Source organism: Dysidea avara, chromosome 5 (genome assembly GCF_963678975.1).
Source record: "Dysidea avara chromosome 5, odDysAvar1.4, whole genome shotgun sequence".
In the NCBI taxonomy this organism is placed as follows: Eukaryota; Metazoa; Porifera; class Demospongiae; order Dictyoceratida; family Dysideidae; genus Dysidea; species Dysidea avara.
In genome coordinates this window covers 34849739-34865047 of record NC_089276.1, presented here as the reverse complement: position 1 = coordinate 34865047, position 15309 = coordinate 34849739, and the positions used below count along the sequence as shown (strand labels likewise).

General features: G+C 39.3%; 3 protein-coding genes across 3 annotated transcripts in view; 2 read left to right on the top strand and 1 right to left on the bottom strand.

Annotated features, from left to right (window-relative positions):
- Window positions 1-6730: 6730 nt before the first annotated feature.
- Window positions 6731-8172, top strand: LOC136255225 (uncharacterized). Its single transcript, XM_066047951.1, has 2 exons — window positions 6731-7692; window positions 7746-8172. The coding sequence occupies exons 1-2, from the start codon at window positions 6731-6733 to the stop codon at window positions 8170-8172; spliced, it is 1389 nt and encodes a 462-aa protein (XP_065904023.1).
- A 106-nt stretch (window positions 8173-8278) lies between these two features.
- On the top strand, window positions 8279-9325 carry LOC136255224 (uncharacterized). Its single transcript, XM_066047950.1, has one exon. The coding sequence runs from the start codon at window positions 8279-8281 to the stop codon at window positions 9323-9325; it is 1047 nt and encodes a 348-aa protein (XP_065904022.1).
- Window positions 9326-11962: 2637 nt separating this feature from the next.
- The window catches only part of LOC136256865 (uncharacterized), a 4636-nt gene continuing 1289 nt past the window's right edge, over window positions 11963-15309 (bottom strand). Inside the window, exon 2 of the mRNA XM_066049926.1 lies at window positions 11963-12976. Within this exon, the coding sequence (XP_065905998.1) occupies window positions 12008-12976 (969 nt within the window). The 3' untranslated portion in view covers window positions 11963-12007. The remainder of the gene's footprint in view (window positions 12977-15309) is intronic.

The following is a 15309-nucleotide window of genomic DNA, read 5'->3' as shown; positions in this document are numbered from 1 at the left end:
AAATACAACTAGCTACGGGGAAAGGGGAACAACAAAGAAAGAACAACTACAGGAAAGGGGAAAGTCATCATCACCACCTTGCAGAGCCCAATATTGTAAAATCATGTGAGCATTATTTGTCCATAAACAAACAGAAAGTTGCTTGAGTAAATTTCTTCTGGCCACTTTAGATGAAATGCCACTATGGGTGGTGGTATGATCAGCAATAGAATGAAGATAGATGAAATGCCACTATGGGTGGCATAATATTGCAAGATGTATATACATGTATGCCCATGGATGGAAGCCCTATGCTGAACCCTGCTAAAGAAGGATAAACGGTATGACAATAGCGCAAGCATTGTACATTGTTAATACACCAGCGGTTTCTTCTTTAGTGAATTTGAAATGTTTCTGTGAAAGAAGTAGGGCTGTAGCTGTAGCCAGTTTTCTGCTGCACTTGACTGAACACATCAGACAGGCAGTAGAAAAAATTTTAAAATTCTGTAGCAATTTGACAAAAACGTTTTGGGTTGATCTAAAGGCATTTTGGGGTTTGATTTTACCCAACCAATACTGTCATGTCATTGTGAGGAATAATTGAAACAGTTTTTTGTGGCATTTTTTAATGTGGGCCATGCCCACACCTTCAATGTCCCTGCTCAGAACGATAGTACTGTATGATGAAGAAGTTTGTGAACATTTGCTCCAGGTGCACAAATTATTTGTTCACTGTAAAAATGAAAAGTTTCTATTGTATTGTCACTTTCTACTCACATATCTTCTCACTCAAAATACATTTGTAACTACCTTGGGAAAAAGCAGCTCTTGGTAAACAGGATGATAACCGGATGATTGAAAGTATAATATCAGATGGTTGTTGTACAAGATTTCAGTCATCTGCAATACATTTCCTTTAGAGGATTCTGATGATTCCTATAATATTCCATCATCTGTTAGAATAATTCCATCTAGATTCTTATAGCTTATTCTTGAGTGGTAGTGACAAGCCATAGCGAGCACTGATAGCATGAACTATAGCTCACCAAAATGATGTCAAAGTCAGTGGTTCAGTAAGCAGGCAATTCTCAATACTGTATTTTGGCATGGATTCCATTTGTCACAGTCTGATGAATCACACACAGCAATGCTTTATCTATAAATAACTCCTTAGAATTAATCTAGTGCTTTAGTAAGATTTTATTCTGTATGTGTGCAAAACTTCAATGCTCCAGTGCACTTGTCATCAGCTGTTACTAATATCACTATGTAGTCTGTGGTGATTCATCACATCAGAAATGTCCCAAAACCTATATATCACAGCAAAAAATACCACATTTCCGGCGGTTATATCGGTACAGGAAATGTCAAGGAAATTTTCTGTTTGAATTTCTGACACATTTCCTGTACTTGTACATATCACCTTTCCAAGTGATTTCCAGTTTTGCAGGAAATGCCACTTTCAAAAATGTCGAGGAATATTTTGTTCATATTTCTGGCACATTTCCTGCTCTAATACATGCCACCTTTCCAGGCAATTTCCACTCATGCAGGAAATGTCACATTTCCTGGAACTGGAAATGTCAAGGAAATTTTTTGGTTTACATTTCTGACACATTTTCTGTACTTCTACATATCACTCTTCCATCTAATTTCCAGTTGTGCAGGAAATTCCACAACCATATTTTGTCAAGGAGTTCTTTGTTCACATTTCTGGAACATTTCCTGTACTAGTACATACCACCTGTCCAGGTGATTTCCAGTTATGCGGAAATTTCAAGGTAATTTGTTTACATTTCTGGTGCATTTTCTGTATTAGTACATATCACCTGTTATGGTAGTTTGCAGTTAGGCATGTAATATAAGTTTGACACGTGCCACTTTTACTATCATTGATTTGAAGTTACTATGGAATTTTAAATTGATATGGTTACACTTCAGCTCAAATTACTGTAGAATTTTGCAATAATTTTATTTTCAGTTTGTACTATGCAGTTTAACTGGTAGCTAAAGGTAGAATTATTACATGAATATATCTGCATCGATGTGCAACAGCCTTAAGACCTAAGAATCTCGTCAGCAAAGATTACAGCCTATTCTCGTCCGCTTATTTATTAGTAATATAAATATTAAAGGCATTTATTTACAACACTCAACAGGACATAATTACATGCCCCTCTATTGTCTCTGTACATACTTACCATTTCTCTACTATTCTCATTTTATTTCACTAGAGCTCATACTGATATGGGCAGGGATGTGGCTTCTCTGCTTGAATTAGTAAATGACCGAGATACTCTAATAGAGCAGTCAATCACTCTAATAGAACAGTCACGTTTCTACAAGTGCTGTGTTTTTATATTGTAAAGTCTGTAAGTAGCTAGTAATTTAAGCAATGCTAGGCAGAAGTTGTAATACAAGATGAAAGGCAAAGTGTTACCAAGGGTTTACTAGTTAAAATGGGTGTTAGTTGACTGCAGTTGCATGCCACTAAAATTAAGTTGTATTTTAATATTCTGTCACTGTAATCTGGGGTTTCTGTCAAAACCATGGAAACTCACCTACTGTTTTCAACAGCGTATGCTTATTCTAACAAAAGGTATTGAAATCCCATCCAAAAACAGCTTGTAGCTGTAAAAAAGTGCGCTTCCAAGTAAAGCAGAGTTAACTGCGACAAAAAGTAATGATATCATAATGCGGCCATGTGCAAGGTGTGCAAGTTTGTAAAATTAATATTAGCTAATCACATAATACAATATTGTTGTTAAAGTGTTAATGAGAACTATGTGATGTTGCTAGCTTTTAAGTGCGTGAGCATCTTCATAAATGCCACACAAATTTGATTCTCAATAAAGCAATGTGTATAGATTCTCTGATAGCAATAAATAGTTTGAGTTTGGCCGTCTTTCCTTTGTTCATAGCATTGCCGTATACAGGAAAGGCGGCCAAACTCAAACTATTTATTGCTATCAGAGAATCTATACACATTGCTTTATTGAGAATCAAATTTGTGTGGCATTTATGAAGATGCTCACACACTTAAAAGCTAGCAACATCACATAGTTCTCATTAACACTTTAACAACAACATTGTATTATGTGATTTTACAACTTGCACACCTCACACATGGCCGCATTATGATATCATTACTTTTTGTCGCAATTAACTCTGCTTTACTTGGATGTGCACTTTTTTTACAGCTACAAGCTGTTTTTGGATGGTCAAATTTTACAAGACTGTCTATATAATAAATCCAGTAGGTTACCTTGTATTGCCTTGGGTGATTAGTCACCCACCACAGTAGGCTATTAGCCTACTTGGTACATATCAGTTGTATCATGTGCCCTCGTGATTTGCCTGATATGTACACCCATGCCCTTGGGCCTGATGGCCCTTGGGCTGGGATGCACATATCAGGCAAATCACTTGGGACCATGATACAACTATTACTTGTTAACATGTGTAAAACCAAAACCCACAATTGATTTGTACACCTTCTACTATGTAAGTAGTGAATGAAACTTTAATAACAAAGACATGAAGTCATTGGTTATTTTTTTTCGATGCTGAATTTTTTGCAGGCTCCAGTGAACCTCAAATACACAATACAATACTAATTCAAACTAGTTCCACACTAGTGAGTGTTTTGTGTGATCAATGATATGCAAAATGTTGTGTCTTTACTGGTCCACACATATTATCCTATCCAGGTGCGGATCTTGAAAGGGGGGGCTAAGCTGGACAGGGACATAGGTAACTAGCCTTCTCACAAGGCCCTAGTGGTAAGATTCATGTAGTGTCCATGGTCAAATTAGCAATTTGGAATAATGACTACATTAGTGTGCAAAGTCTAGGGGGGTCTGGGGGCATGCCCCCCAGGAAACTTTCCTCTAAAGGTGAATCTGAGAGTATTTTTAGCAGTTTTTCAGTGGAAATAATGGAATTTCAGTTATCAAATCACTTTTACTTTTCCATTTAATCAAGACTGATTGCAATATGCATTGAATAGCTATCATGCATGCATGATAATCTTTTCATTTGTAGCTACCAAGCATTTAGATATAGCTAGCTATATACCATAATGCATCAGCTCCTCTTCAACAGCCTCAAACAGCCCCAACTGTCTATCTTACTGCTAAAATTAATGTTGTTAGATCCCACTGGAAAGTTGGAGTAGATTATTTCACACATCATGAAGTTGGAAGAATTGTGGAAAATGTTTACCCCAGCCTTAACATCAACAGATTCAAGGCAGGCTCTCTTTATGGAACACTAGACTATCATCTTCTAAAGACCATCTGGGATTTATCAACATTGGGTGACTATGACTACAAGTTTGACTGTGATGATTTTGTAGTCTGCATGAAGCAGGGGCATAGGGAGGGGGGTTCCGGCCTGAACCCCCCCTGTAAATTTTGACTTCTGCAAGCAGGATCCTAACACACCATTTAGTGTGGCAGGACAAAATGAGTGAGTAATATAGTGTAATGGCACAGCACAACAATTGATAAAGCTTGCATTCATCTCTCAAGGAAGGATTTACAGGGGTAACATGAGCCTTAGGCTTCTTCAAAACTTGTTTAAAAGATCGATATACTCTAATAGAGCAGTCAGGTATATACTCTAATAGAGCAGTCAGGTATATACTCTAATAGAGCAGTCAGGTTTATATTCTAATAGAGCAGTCAGGTACACTCTAATAGAACATGCATGTAAATATATCCATGTCCATATGAAGTTTTTCAGACATTCTAACATTAAATGCAAAACTTAGCATGACCTTATACTGCGATAGCTTTGGTGTGCAGTGTTTAAAGATATAGAGCTCCAGTAGTTTATCACTTGTGTTATGCAAAATGAATTCATGCTATGCATATTTGTATAGTTATATTGTTTTGATTGTAAGTCATTCCATTTGTATCAGTGGATTCATGGCTCTTATACCACAGTGAGATAACTATCACTTACAGATTACTAGTATGTGTCTCTATGTGTTATGCTGTCTGTTTCCACTAGGTGGCTTTATCTAGTACTACCTTCATCGCGGGGCACTTATATACAATGTACTTTTGCGTAAAATATAGCAATTTGCTGAGTTTTGATTCATTAACATATTTAAAGTCTCTCAGCGGCCGGGGGCTGCGCCCCCAGACCCCTGCTTCTGGTAACTCAATGCTGGTCTGGAACCCCCCTTCAAAAAATCCTGGCTATGCCCCTGTGAAGGATGCTGTTTCTAAATACTCCCATGATCAAACCAAGCCAGACAATAGGGGAAGCCTTGTGGGATACTGTGTGGAAGAAACATGTATAGCTAAACAGATGCAGAAACATGTATAGCAAAGTAGTAGTGGTGTTGAATGTCACAATCATTAGTATGCATGCTCCTTAGCCTACTGACACTTTGTTAGCCTTAACACCAATAAAGTGTACTGAAAACCAGAACACAGTGAAAGATACTGTAGCTATTAGTTAGTCCACTGGAAATCCTTAGCAAAGTGCAACTATATTTGCATTTATGGGGTTTCTGAATTTGCTGTTGTGATAGTCAACTTATTTCTAGATCTGCCGGTTATGAAGACTGATCTATAGCTAGCTACAAATACCAGCACCAAAACACACAGCATGGGGTCATATCAGAAGGTAACTGATACAGATTTTACATTCATAAACAAAAGTGCTATAGCTGCTTTTAAAAACACCAAAAGACTACCGTTTGCTAATGGCTGAGTTGGTAACTACGTACATATTATACTGAAGCTGATAACTCTAACCAATTAAACCAAATAACACTTTTTAAATCATATAATAAATTCATATAAAACCACACTAATCACCTCTTATAGCCATAGTGGAAAACACTGCTAATTATTTGAATTAAACAAAACGCACAATTAAAACTTTTGTAACTAAAGATGCAACCCACAATTGAAACCTTTTCTTGAAGAACTCTAGAGGAAAAGGAAGCTATACTCTCCTGGAACAGAGTTGAACAATAGGTATACTTACATAGACATTATTTGTGTTGGTAGTGATGCATAGTTCCTGAAATAAGTCTGCTTTTGATACACAAAGAAGATTTAGGGTTTATTGGCCAAGTACTAACTTAGAAAGGAAGGGGGGGCTACAGCCCCCTTAGCCTCCCCCCCTAAATTCATCCCTGCTATCATACATTACAGTAATACAGTAAAACTTCTCTTAACCTACTCTCTGAAATAAGGACAGAATAGAACAAACCTTCATAGTAAACACAAAGATTTTGGTCTATATAGGTGGACTAATAGCGATAGAGTTGGGAGACCACATGCACCTCTTAACAATCTGGCTATTTACTTATCAGTAAACAAGATGACCTCACCCCAGCTCTAGCTAGCTGCACACCCCTTGGTTGACTCGAAATATACCCTAATACAACAGTCACTCTAATACAGCAGTCATGTAAGATATTCTAAAAGAACAGTCGCAAGTTACATTGTACCTAGGTGTGCTTCAACAAAAACTAAACAAACTAGTACTTTAAAATTGTTAATTTGAAAATAAAGTAGGGATCTATGCAATAAAAAGTAGTAAAACAAGAGATAAATGATGCATGCTATTGCTGTAGCTCAATGGGAAAGTCCCTACTTTGGTACATTAGCTAGGGTGTCCCACTGAGGAGGAGACTGTAGCATACTATACTGAAGCTAGAACAGCACTATCTGAGGCTAACTTCAACTTACGGAGCTGGGCATCTAACAGCAAACAGTTACGTAGCATGGCAGAGAAGGATCAAGTTGCAGATAGTTGTGAACAGATCAACACTCTTGGACTAGTGTGGAACACTACCAATGATAATTTGTCACTTGCTCAGAAGTTTTTTTCTATTGATCAGTCTTCGGCCACAAAACGTGACGTGTTGCATCAGTCCTCAAGAGTTTTTGATCCACTGGGCTTCACAGCCCCAGTTACAATTAGTGCTAAGCTACTGCTACAACAGCTATGGCAGAAGAAGTTATCATGGGACGTTCCACTCCCATCAGAGTATCAACAGCAATGGCAGACCTTCCTTCATGATCTTCAACATCTGCACACTGTTTCAATACCTAGATGTTACTGGAAGAATGGAATGAGTACAGATGCTCCGATTGAACTGCACATATTTTGTGATGCTAGTACCAAGGCCTATGGCGCAGTGTCATACTTCCGTCAAGGGAACACAACAGCCTATGTGATCGCCAGGAACAGGGTAGCTCCACTGAAGCAGCTAACTTTACCCAGACTTGAGTTAATGGGTGCCACTATCGCAGCACAGATGTTGACTATGATCACCTCCTCAATTCAATGCCAGATTGATTCGACCCACATGTGGTGTGACAGCCAAATTGTGCTCCATTGGCTTAATAGTAACAAGAAATTACAGCAGTTTGTTTCGAATCGTGTGTCGACAATCACCAAAGTCTGTCCTGTTCAGTGGTGGGGTTACTGCCCATCTGCAGAAAATCCTGTAGACTTGTTGACTAGGGGCATTCCACTTTCATCCCTACAAACATCGGTGTTGTGGATACATGGACCAGAGTGGATTGTATCTGAGGATTTAAGGCCAACGTGGAATCCTACTGACATACTACATGTCCAACTTACTGCAGCAGAAGTAGAGGTGTTATCATCTGACCCAGTTGAGGAACCCCGTGAAGTGAACAAGTATTCTACGATGGCAGACATCATTGACATAGAGAGGTACAGTACAGTACATTATCTAAACTGTTGTATGTGACCGCATATGTGCTAAGATTCATTGAATGTGTTAAATCTCATGGATCCAAGCCTACAGGGCCAATTACAGCCAGTGAACTAAGTAAGCCACAGATGTTATGGGTTCAAAGCTGCCAGCATTCAACATACCTGAAGGAAATTACTTCCCTGCAGAAAAGCCAGATATTCAGTAGACGTCTCCCACTTGTCAGACAGCTACGACTGTTTTTGGACTCTTCCAACTTTGTTCGGTGTGGTGGGAGGATACATAATGCTCCACTTAACCACAACACCAAGTTCCCCTATCTCTTCCCTGCCACTCATAGATTCACTTCACTAACTGTGTATGCTACTCACGCCACTCAACTACATGGAGGCACACTCAGTACTGTAACAGCTCTGAGACAACGTTATTGGATCCCAGCAGCACGGAGAGTTACTGCGAAAGTGTGTGATCTGCCGTAGAGTTGCCGGAAAACCATTCCCTACCCCTGACCCTCCACCACTGCCACTGGCCAGAGTTCAGGATGGACCTCCCTTTAGTGTAACCGGAGTAAATTTTACAGGAGCAATGTATGTGAAGAATGAAGGTGCAGTTGGTGAGTACAAGGTGTATGTCTGTCTGTTCACTTGCGCCAGCACCTGTGCAATTCATCTTGAAGTGGTAACTGACCTCACAGAAGTAACATTTCTACAGGCTTTCCGAAGGTTTGCTGCCCGGAGGTCACTGCCCCGTCTGGTTATATCAGACAATGCGTCAACATATACATCAGCAGCCAAGGAGTTGAATGAACTGTTTCAGTCACCTACACTGGAGTCTGCCTTAATGCACAAGAGTACAATGTGGAGATTCATCCCCAAGAGAGCCCCATGGTACGGGGGCTTTTGGGAGAGACTGGTTGGGATGGTGAAGATGTCTCTGAAGAAGACGTTAGGCCGAGCCTTCATTACTCTGACTGTTTTACAGACCACCATTGTTGAAGTAGAGGCAGTGCTTAATGATCGACCACTGACCTACCTCTCATCCACCACAGAAGACCCAGAGCCACTTACACCTTCACATCTATTGTGTGGACGCCGGATTGTTTCTCTACCACACCCAGATGTGGACGATAAAGAGATGACTGATCCAGATTACCACTCTGCTAATCAATTGAGAAGTAGGCTAGACAGACAAGGCTTGTTGTTACAACACTTTCAATCACGCTGGAGGAAGGAGTATTTGACATCACTGCGAGAGGTACACCGCACAACAGGCACTACTGAGCAAGCAGTCAAGATAGGTGATGTGGTTCAAATACATGAAGACACACCCAGATCCCAGTGGAAACTTGGAGTGATTGAAGAACTTTTGAAAGGAAACAATGAATTTGTTAGATCAGTTACTGTACGTACAGCAAGTGGGCGTACCAATCGTCCAATAGCACGTCTCTACCCCTTAGAAGTGGAACATTCTTCAAGTGTGGAGTCTCCCCAACAGGAACCTGAGTCAACAGCACAGCCAAGTGATAGTAGGACTTCACAAAGACATCCCAGGAGAGCTGTAGTGAGAGCAAGGGAACAGTTGAAAGAATGGACTGATATACTTCGTCGCCCCCCGGGAGGATGTCGAGGATGATGACTAACTTACTCTATTCATAGCTAAACTTGATGTTCATGTATTAGGTTAGGTTTACTATAGTTATTCAGTATTGTGGTTGTACACGTGATCCTTTGTGTGTTCGTTAGTTAGAAGACTCTTTCCCGCCTCGTGTGTGCAACGTTACAAGAGCAGAGTGGCTTTCTTCGAACGTCCTGCCTAATAGAACCTGGTAACTGTGACGACCGGTATTGGAATTATTCGCACATCCGTCACAGTTTACCCTGTAGGCGTGACAACATATTGGTGTTATTTTTCGTGAATAATCGCTCATAACTTTTTGCCTGTTTATCGTATTCTAGCCAAAGTTGGTACCGAGATGCGCCTTTATACCCCCCTTCTGTGTGCCACATTTCAAGGCAATCGGATATAGCATTCGCGTTTTATAGCAGTTTTTGTAAGTGTGCGACAAGAGGAAGAAAAATAAGAAGAAAAAAACGAAGAAACTAAGCCAATTTTTGAAGTCGCATATCTCGGGAACGCTTGAAGCGATTTCGCTCATATTTGGAATGTGGAGTGCTGAAGTTGGAGGGCATGTCCACAGCAAAAATCGGCTTGTTTCATAAAGGCAGCACAGAGCTACGGAAGTGCAAAAATTGCGTTTTCTTTCTTCCTGTCAATATACTTACGGGTGTTGCGCGCCAACTTCTTGGGCCGCACGACACACTACCGTGTGTCTTGATAAGTTTAGTTCCTAGCTAGCTATTCAATGAGTTGTGACTTCACATAAAAATTAGTTATATAGCTATCAGTTTCAAATGTTAGGCTCATGCTCATGCAATTTTGGAAATTTTCCTGGGGAAGCATTCCTTCAGACCCCCTAGCATTCATATAACAAGTGCTCAGCATTTCATAGTGCCTACCCCTTGGCCTGACCACTTTAGAATTGCTCCTGAATTTAATCACTGCAGTAGCCTGTGTATGTAACTGGTAAACCTGAATAACTTTCACCATATTGTCCTCAACGTCAATAACATCAAATAAGATAGGTTATTTCATATCGCTTTGTACCACACTAACTGATATCTTAATAGTTAACAGAATATTATTTATTCACTGGATTTTCTACATGGTAACTTGCAATGTAGCTGCTTGTAACTTAGCTGAACTTTCTACAGGGTGACTTGTAATATAGCTGAACTCTCAACATGGTGTCTAGATTAATTGTAGTTGAATACTCTAAAGATCGACTGTATACAATGTAGTTGAATTCTGTACAGAGTGACTTGTAATACAGCTGAATTTTCTATAAGTTAAAGGGTTTCAAAGAAATCAATCCAACCTCTGCTGCTGCACATTTAGACTCTACGGTAGTGCTGAAACAAATTGCAAGCAAAACGACTGATTATTATTAAATCTTTGTTTGGCAGTAAGGTCAAAGTCTGAGAGCTCTTCTAAAATAGAATGAATATATATACCACATCACTTTGTTCACAATCTCAAGTACCTGGGTTGGCTTTATCCATCTGGTCATAGCTTAATAGTTAATACAGTGCTCATAGGCGGCGGAAAGGGGGGCTAGGGGGCTGGAGCCCCCCCGTCGGTCTGCTGAGGGGGGGCTTAGCCCCCCCCTCAGAATGATATCACGCGAAATTATCCTTCTTGGAGTGGGGCTGAAAACCGTGATCAAGATCGAGATACTCTAATAGAGCAGTCACTCTAATAAAGCAATCACGGTATTAGAGCAGTGTGTAGTGAGCTATGTAAGGATTTTTATGTAGTTTATTCTTAGCTGGTGAGGTGGGCAGCTATTGTCAGCTGGTTGCGACCTTTTTTTGGTCTCACACTTATCAAACCAGAGACAATGTAGTGCTTAATTCAGTTCATTTTTTTTTACCATAAGCCTGGATCCACCTCTGGTCAGCCCCCCCCCCTCATATCAACTACTTCCTCCGCCCCCGACAGTGCTAACAAACAATTAGCTATTATTTGAATAGGGTATTAACAAATCAAATAATGTCATACTGACTGAATATCTAAATAATCATTTCAGCACTACTCTACAGGCTGTTTTTAATGGATTATAAATCTCATATACTCCACCTTATTTTTCAGGCATAATACAACATATGCTCACTATCTAGGTTCATCCAATGGGCATGCATTCCTAACATGGGGTGCTAAAGTGTGTCACAAGCATGCATGGTTGCCACGGTACTAGTATTTACTTTTACAGATGCTACAGCAGAAACAGCCATGGAAGTCCATAGACTCCGCATTGTACCCATATACGTAACTATAATTATTCACATCATTGTGCGTTTGTGACCTAATTTTGGAAAATCACTCTGATGGTTGCGCCTGAAACAATTAGAATTTTGAAACTAGCATGGTGCTGTTATAGCAGAAAACACTTTTCAAATATTTCTAAAATTTTCTTGCAATTCAAGGTATCTATCATTTATTCTACCCTTAAATGGTTACGTAAGAATTTAACTTATAATGCTGTGCTTCAAAACTAAATATTTAATGTGTTGAATGCACTCATAAGGGTAATTTTCCAAACTTTGGTCACATTTATGTATGAATCACTAATGATCATCTAGTGTTGATTTTCTAGTACTCACTCTTTTATAAAACAAGTGGGTGATTGTATATAACTGTACAATATGTGATGTTAACAAAGTACTAATCATTAATTCCAACACATAACAAAATTGGCTATTGCTCTACCAAGTTGCCTATCATCACAGTGGTAAGGGTAGTAGATTTTATAGTCTGTGGTGTCTTATACTCAGTAACTCCACCTGCCATTATTATAGAATTGTGTGTTGTTACCATTGTTGTACGGCAGCATTTGAGTGGTAAAACTGATACTGTTTTCCAAATGTTGATGCTGTCATCATAAACCATGATGGCATCAGTGGTATTAAACTGATCATCATGTCCCCCCACAATAACAGGAGGTGTGGTTTGGGGGACAATGGTAGCATTCCAATATGGTATAGCAGCAAGTACAATCCATTTGTTATCATCAGCGGAACTGGTACTGGAAAGCTCTGGTTTCAATATGTTGTCCAATGTAGTAATGTATGCTCCAGTGTTACTACAACCTATTATGGTGTGATGTCCTGCAATAATGAAGGCACCATAGCTAGTCGTTGCACTAATGATCCACATTGGTGTGGGTAAAAAAGTTTTGCTAATCGTCCATTGATTATTGCTGAGATTAAATACTTCAATAGTGTTCAGCACTACATTATTATCCTTACCACCAGCAACGATAGTGTAGTGCTGGTATGATAATGCTGCAGGCTTGTACCTAGCAGTATTCATGTCACTATATAGTGAGATCCAGCGGTTGTTTTGTAGTGTAAGTACTTTGTTAGTTGAGATATTAGTAACAGATTCCATCCCCCCTAATACTGTCAACTTGTTGTTAATGTTAATAATAACACCACCATGTTGTGGTAGACGAGCTTGTAGTCTAGTCCACCTGTTCTCTTTCTGGTGATACATGAATATGTAATACTCATCATCGGCACCTGGACACTCCCCTCCACCAATATAAATGACATCATCAATGATTGTGGCATTTGATCCCTGCATTGGTACTGGCAGGGTTTTACATTTGCTCCACTTGATCTTGTATTTGCCACTTGCTAGTGAAGATCCCAACTCTGGAGAATCCTATAGAAATGTATTTCAATATAGGTTTTGTACATATATTTTCCAATGTCACGTACGCACTATCAGATCATAAGACTTAAAACTGTCTAGCTTTAAAATTGCATATTATTATTTTTGTTATTATTATTACTAGGCCCGGGGCACATACAACTAAGTACAACCACCAATGGGACAATCTCCAAATGGGGCATGTACAACAGTGCATGACCAGCACAGTGTGTGTGGATGGAAAAGATGCATATACACAGTAGCACATACAGTAAACATAAATTATGCAATACCAATCGTGAGGACCTGCTACTGTTGATACTGAATTTTAATTGATTTTTAAGCTTCATTGCTTGCAGGTGTGAGATTCAATACCATCGATATGAGAGCATGCACTTGCACCTTAACTTGTGAGAATCATGCAGTAGGGACAGTGACAATGCATGATGTGGTCTTTCATGGTAGGGTAGCTAAATGATGACATGATGCCATGAATATACTACAAGATGAAATTAAATTTTGTAGAACAAACGACTGCATGCAGCTGATCACTGTGAAAGATGGCAGTACCTTTAATAGGATAAAAATCCAATACCAGAAAATAATGGATATTCCACCAGGAAAAAGTACAATTCCATTGTGCGGTAGCATTGCAGACTGTAACTATGTATAGACACGATAATATAGTTAACAGTATGTAAGTAAATAAACAGCAGCAATTATCAGCCTAAGGACACATTTTGTGTATGTTGTGTTTGTTATCTCAATCAGGTTGTATGGGATGTAATTACGGCAGTGTTTATGTAGTTTCTATCTCAAAGTGATCTCATTCCTGGCACTGAAAGGCTTCAGGTTGAGAGCTATGCATTATCACACAAACGTATCAGCCACTCTGCCCTTGTTTTGGGGTCGTGTTTGCAATACCTTTTTGCTGTCCTATTAGTGAGCTTCTGTATCTTCCAACTTGTTTGGAGCATTTCTCAACACATCCAAACATATAATTATACAACCAAGTACTAAAGATAATAAGAAATGCAGTTAAAATTATGTCATAAATAATAGATAAATAATAATTACTGTTTGAGAAAACTACGAGGCCTAGAGACACAAACTAACAGGGGATTGATTCGCCTGTGAACGAAGACACAAACGTATAATCATTGCGCCTGTCCGTGCTGATGACTTAAATGTACGTGTAATTCTATATAATGCCCAGTACCACACACATGCTTTAATTTCAGATTTTGCGAAGGAGAAGATTAGCGAACCACTGCATGTGATTGCAGGAGAGCCAGAGGCCACTTTACTTGAGACTACAAGTATGTTTCTAAGCAGTTTTCATGGTGCACAGCGAGTTCCAAGTCGCCATGCCAAGTGCTAATGGACACGTCCGCGTGTGATGAACAAGGCCAAAAGTATGTTTTCATGTTAACATGACTGTTTGTTTGTTTGTGTATTTGTATCATTTTGTATACTTCTGTTCATCCTTTACCTGGCTTCAGCTAGCTGAATTATTTCCATCTCCAGTGTTCAGTGCTATAATAATACATTGTTGCATAAAGTTCTACAGTATAAAGTGCATCTCCTGTATGTTGTACAGTATTGTGTTACGCATCATTATGCCATTGCCACACCACTGATGTACCGGCACTCACTCAACTACCAGTAGTTTTGCATTGGGCCTGGCAGGGCATTGTGTGGAGAACGCCGACACAGCTTTCGGTGTATACAAAGTAGATACCCTATATAGACTCCCTAAAAATATACAGAAATAAATTAACAATTAGGAAAAATGTACAACCTGGTGCTATTGTCGGATCTATCCCTGATACAGCCTGCACACTTCATGGCTTTGTTATTTACAATCAGTTTACATTTTAACTATTGCTTCTTTCTGGATTTCTTTCTACAGGGAACAATTGGAATGCCTTGAGGCAGAACAACAGTACCACAAATCAGAAATGCATGAGGAAAGGCACTATACTGTGAGTGCCTGCATCATCCGGGAGGACGACCAATGTCATAAATACATCACTTTTGAATACAATCACTCAGACATAATATTAAGGATTTCAACAACTAAAAACATTCTTAATTTGCACATGATCACTAATTAAATCTCGCTACCAGATGCTGGAGTGTTCCATGACATAACAGCAGACAGCATCATCAGAGGGCATCGTGTTTCAAGGATATTATTGTAGATTCCAGTTATTGGAGAGGTGTTATTCTGTGAACAGGAACTTGGAAATGAAGAAGCTGGATTGTTTTGCGGTAGCCATGCTGTCACACGATAACATCATTGGGCATGTTCCCCAAACAATTTCACACTTGCTACTTCATTC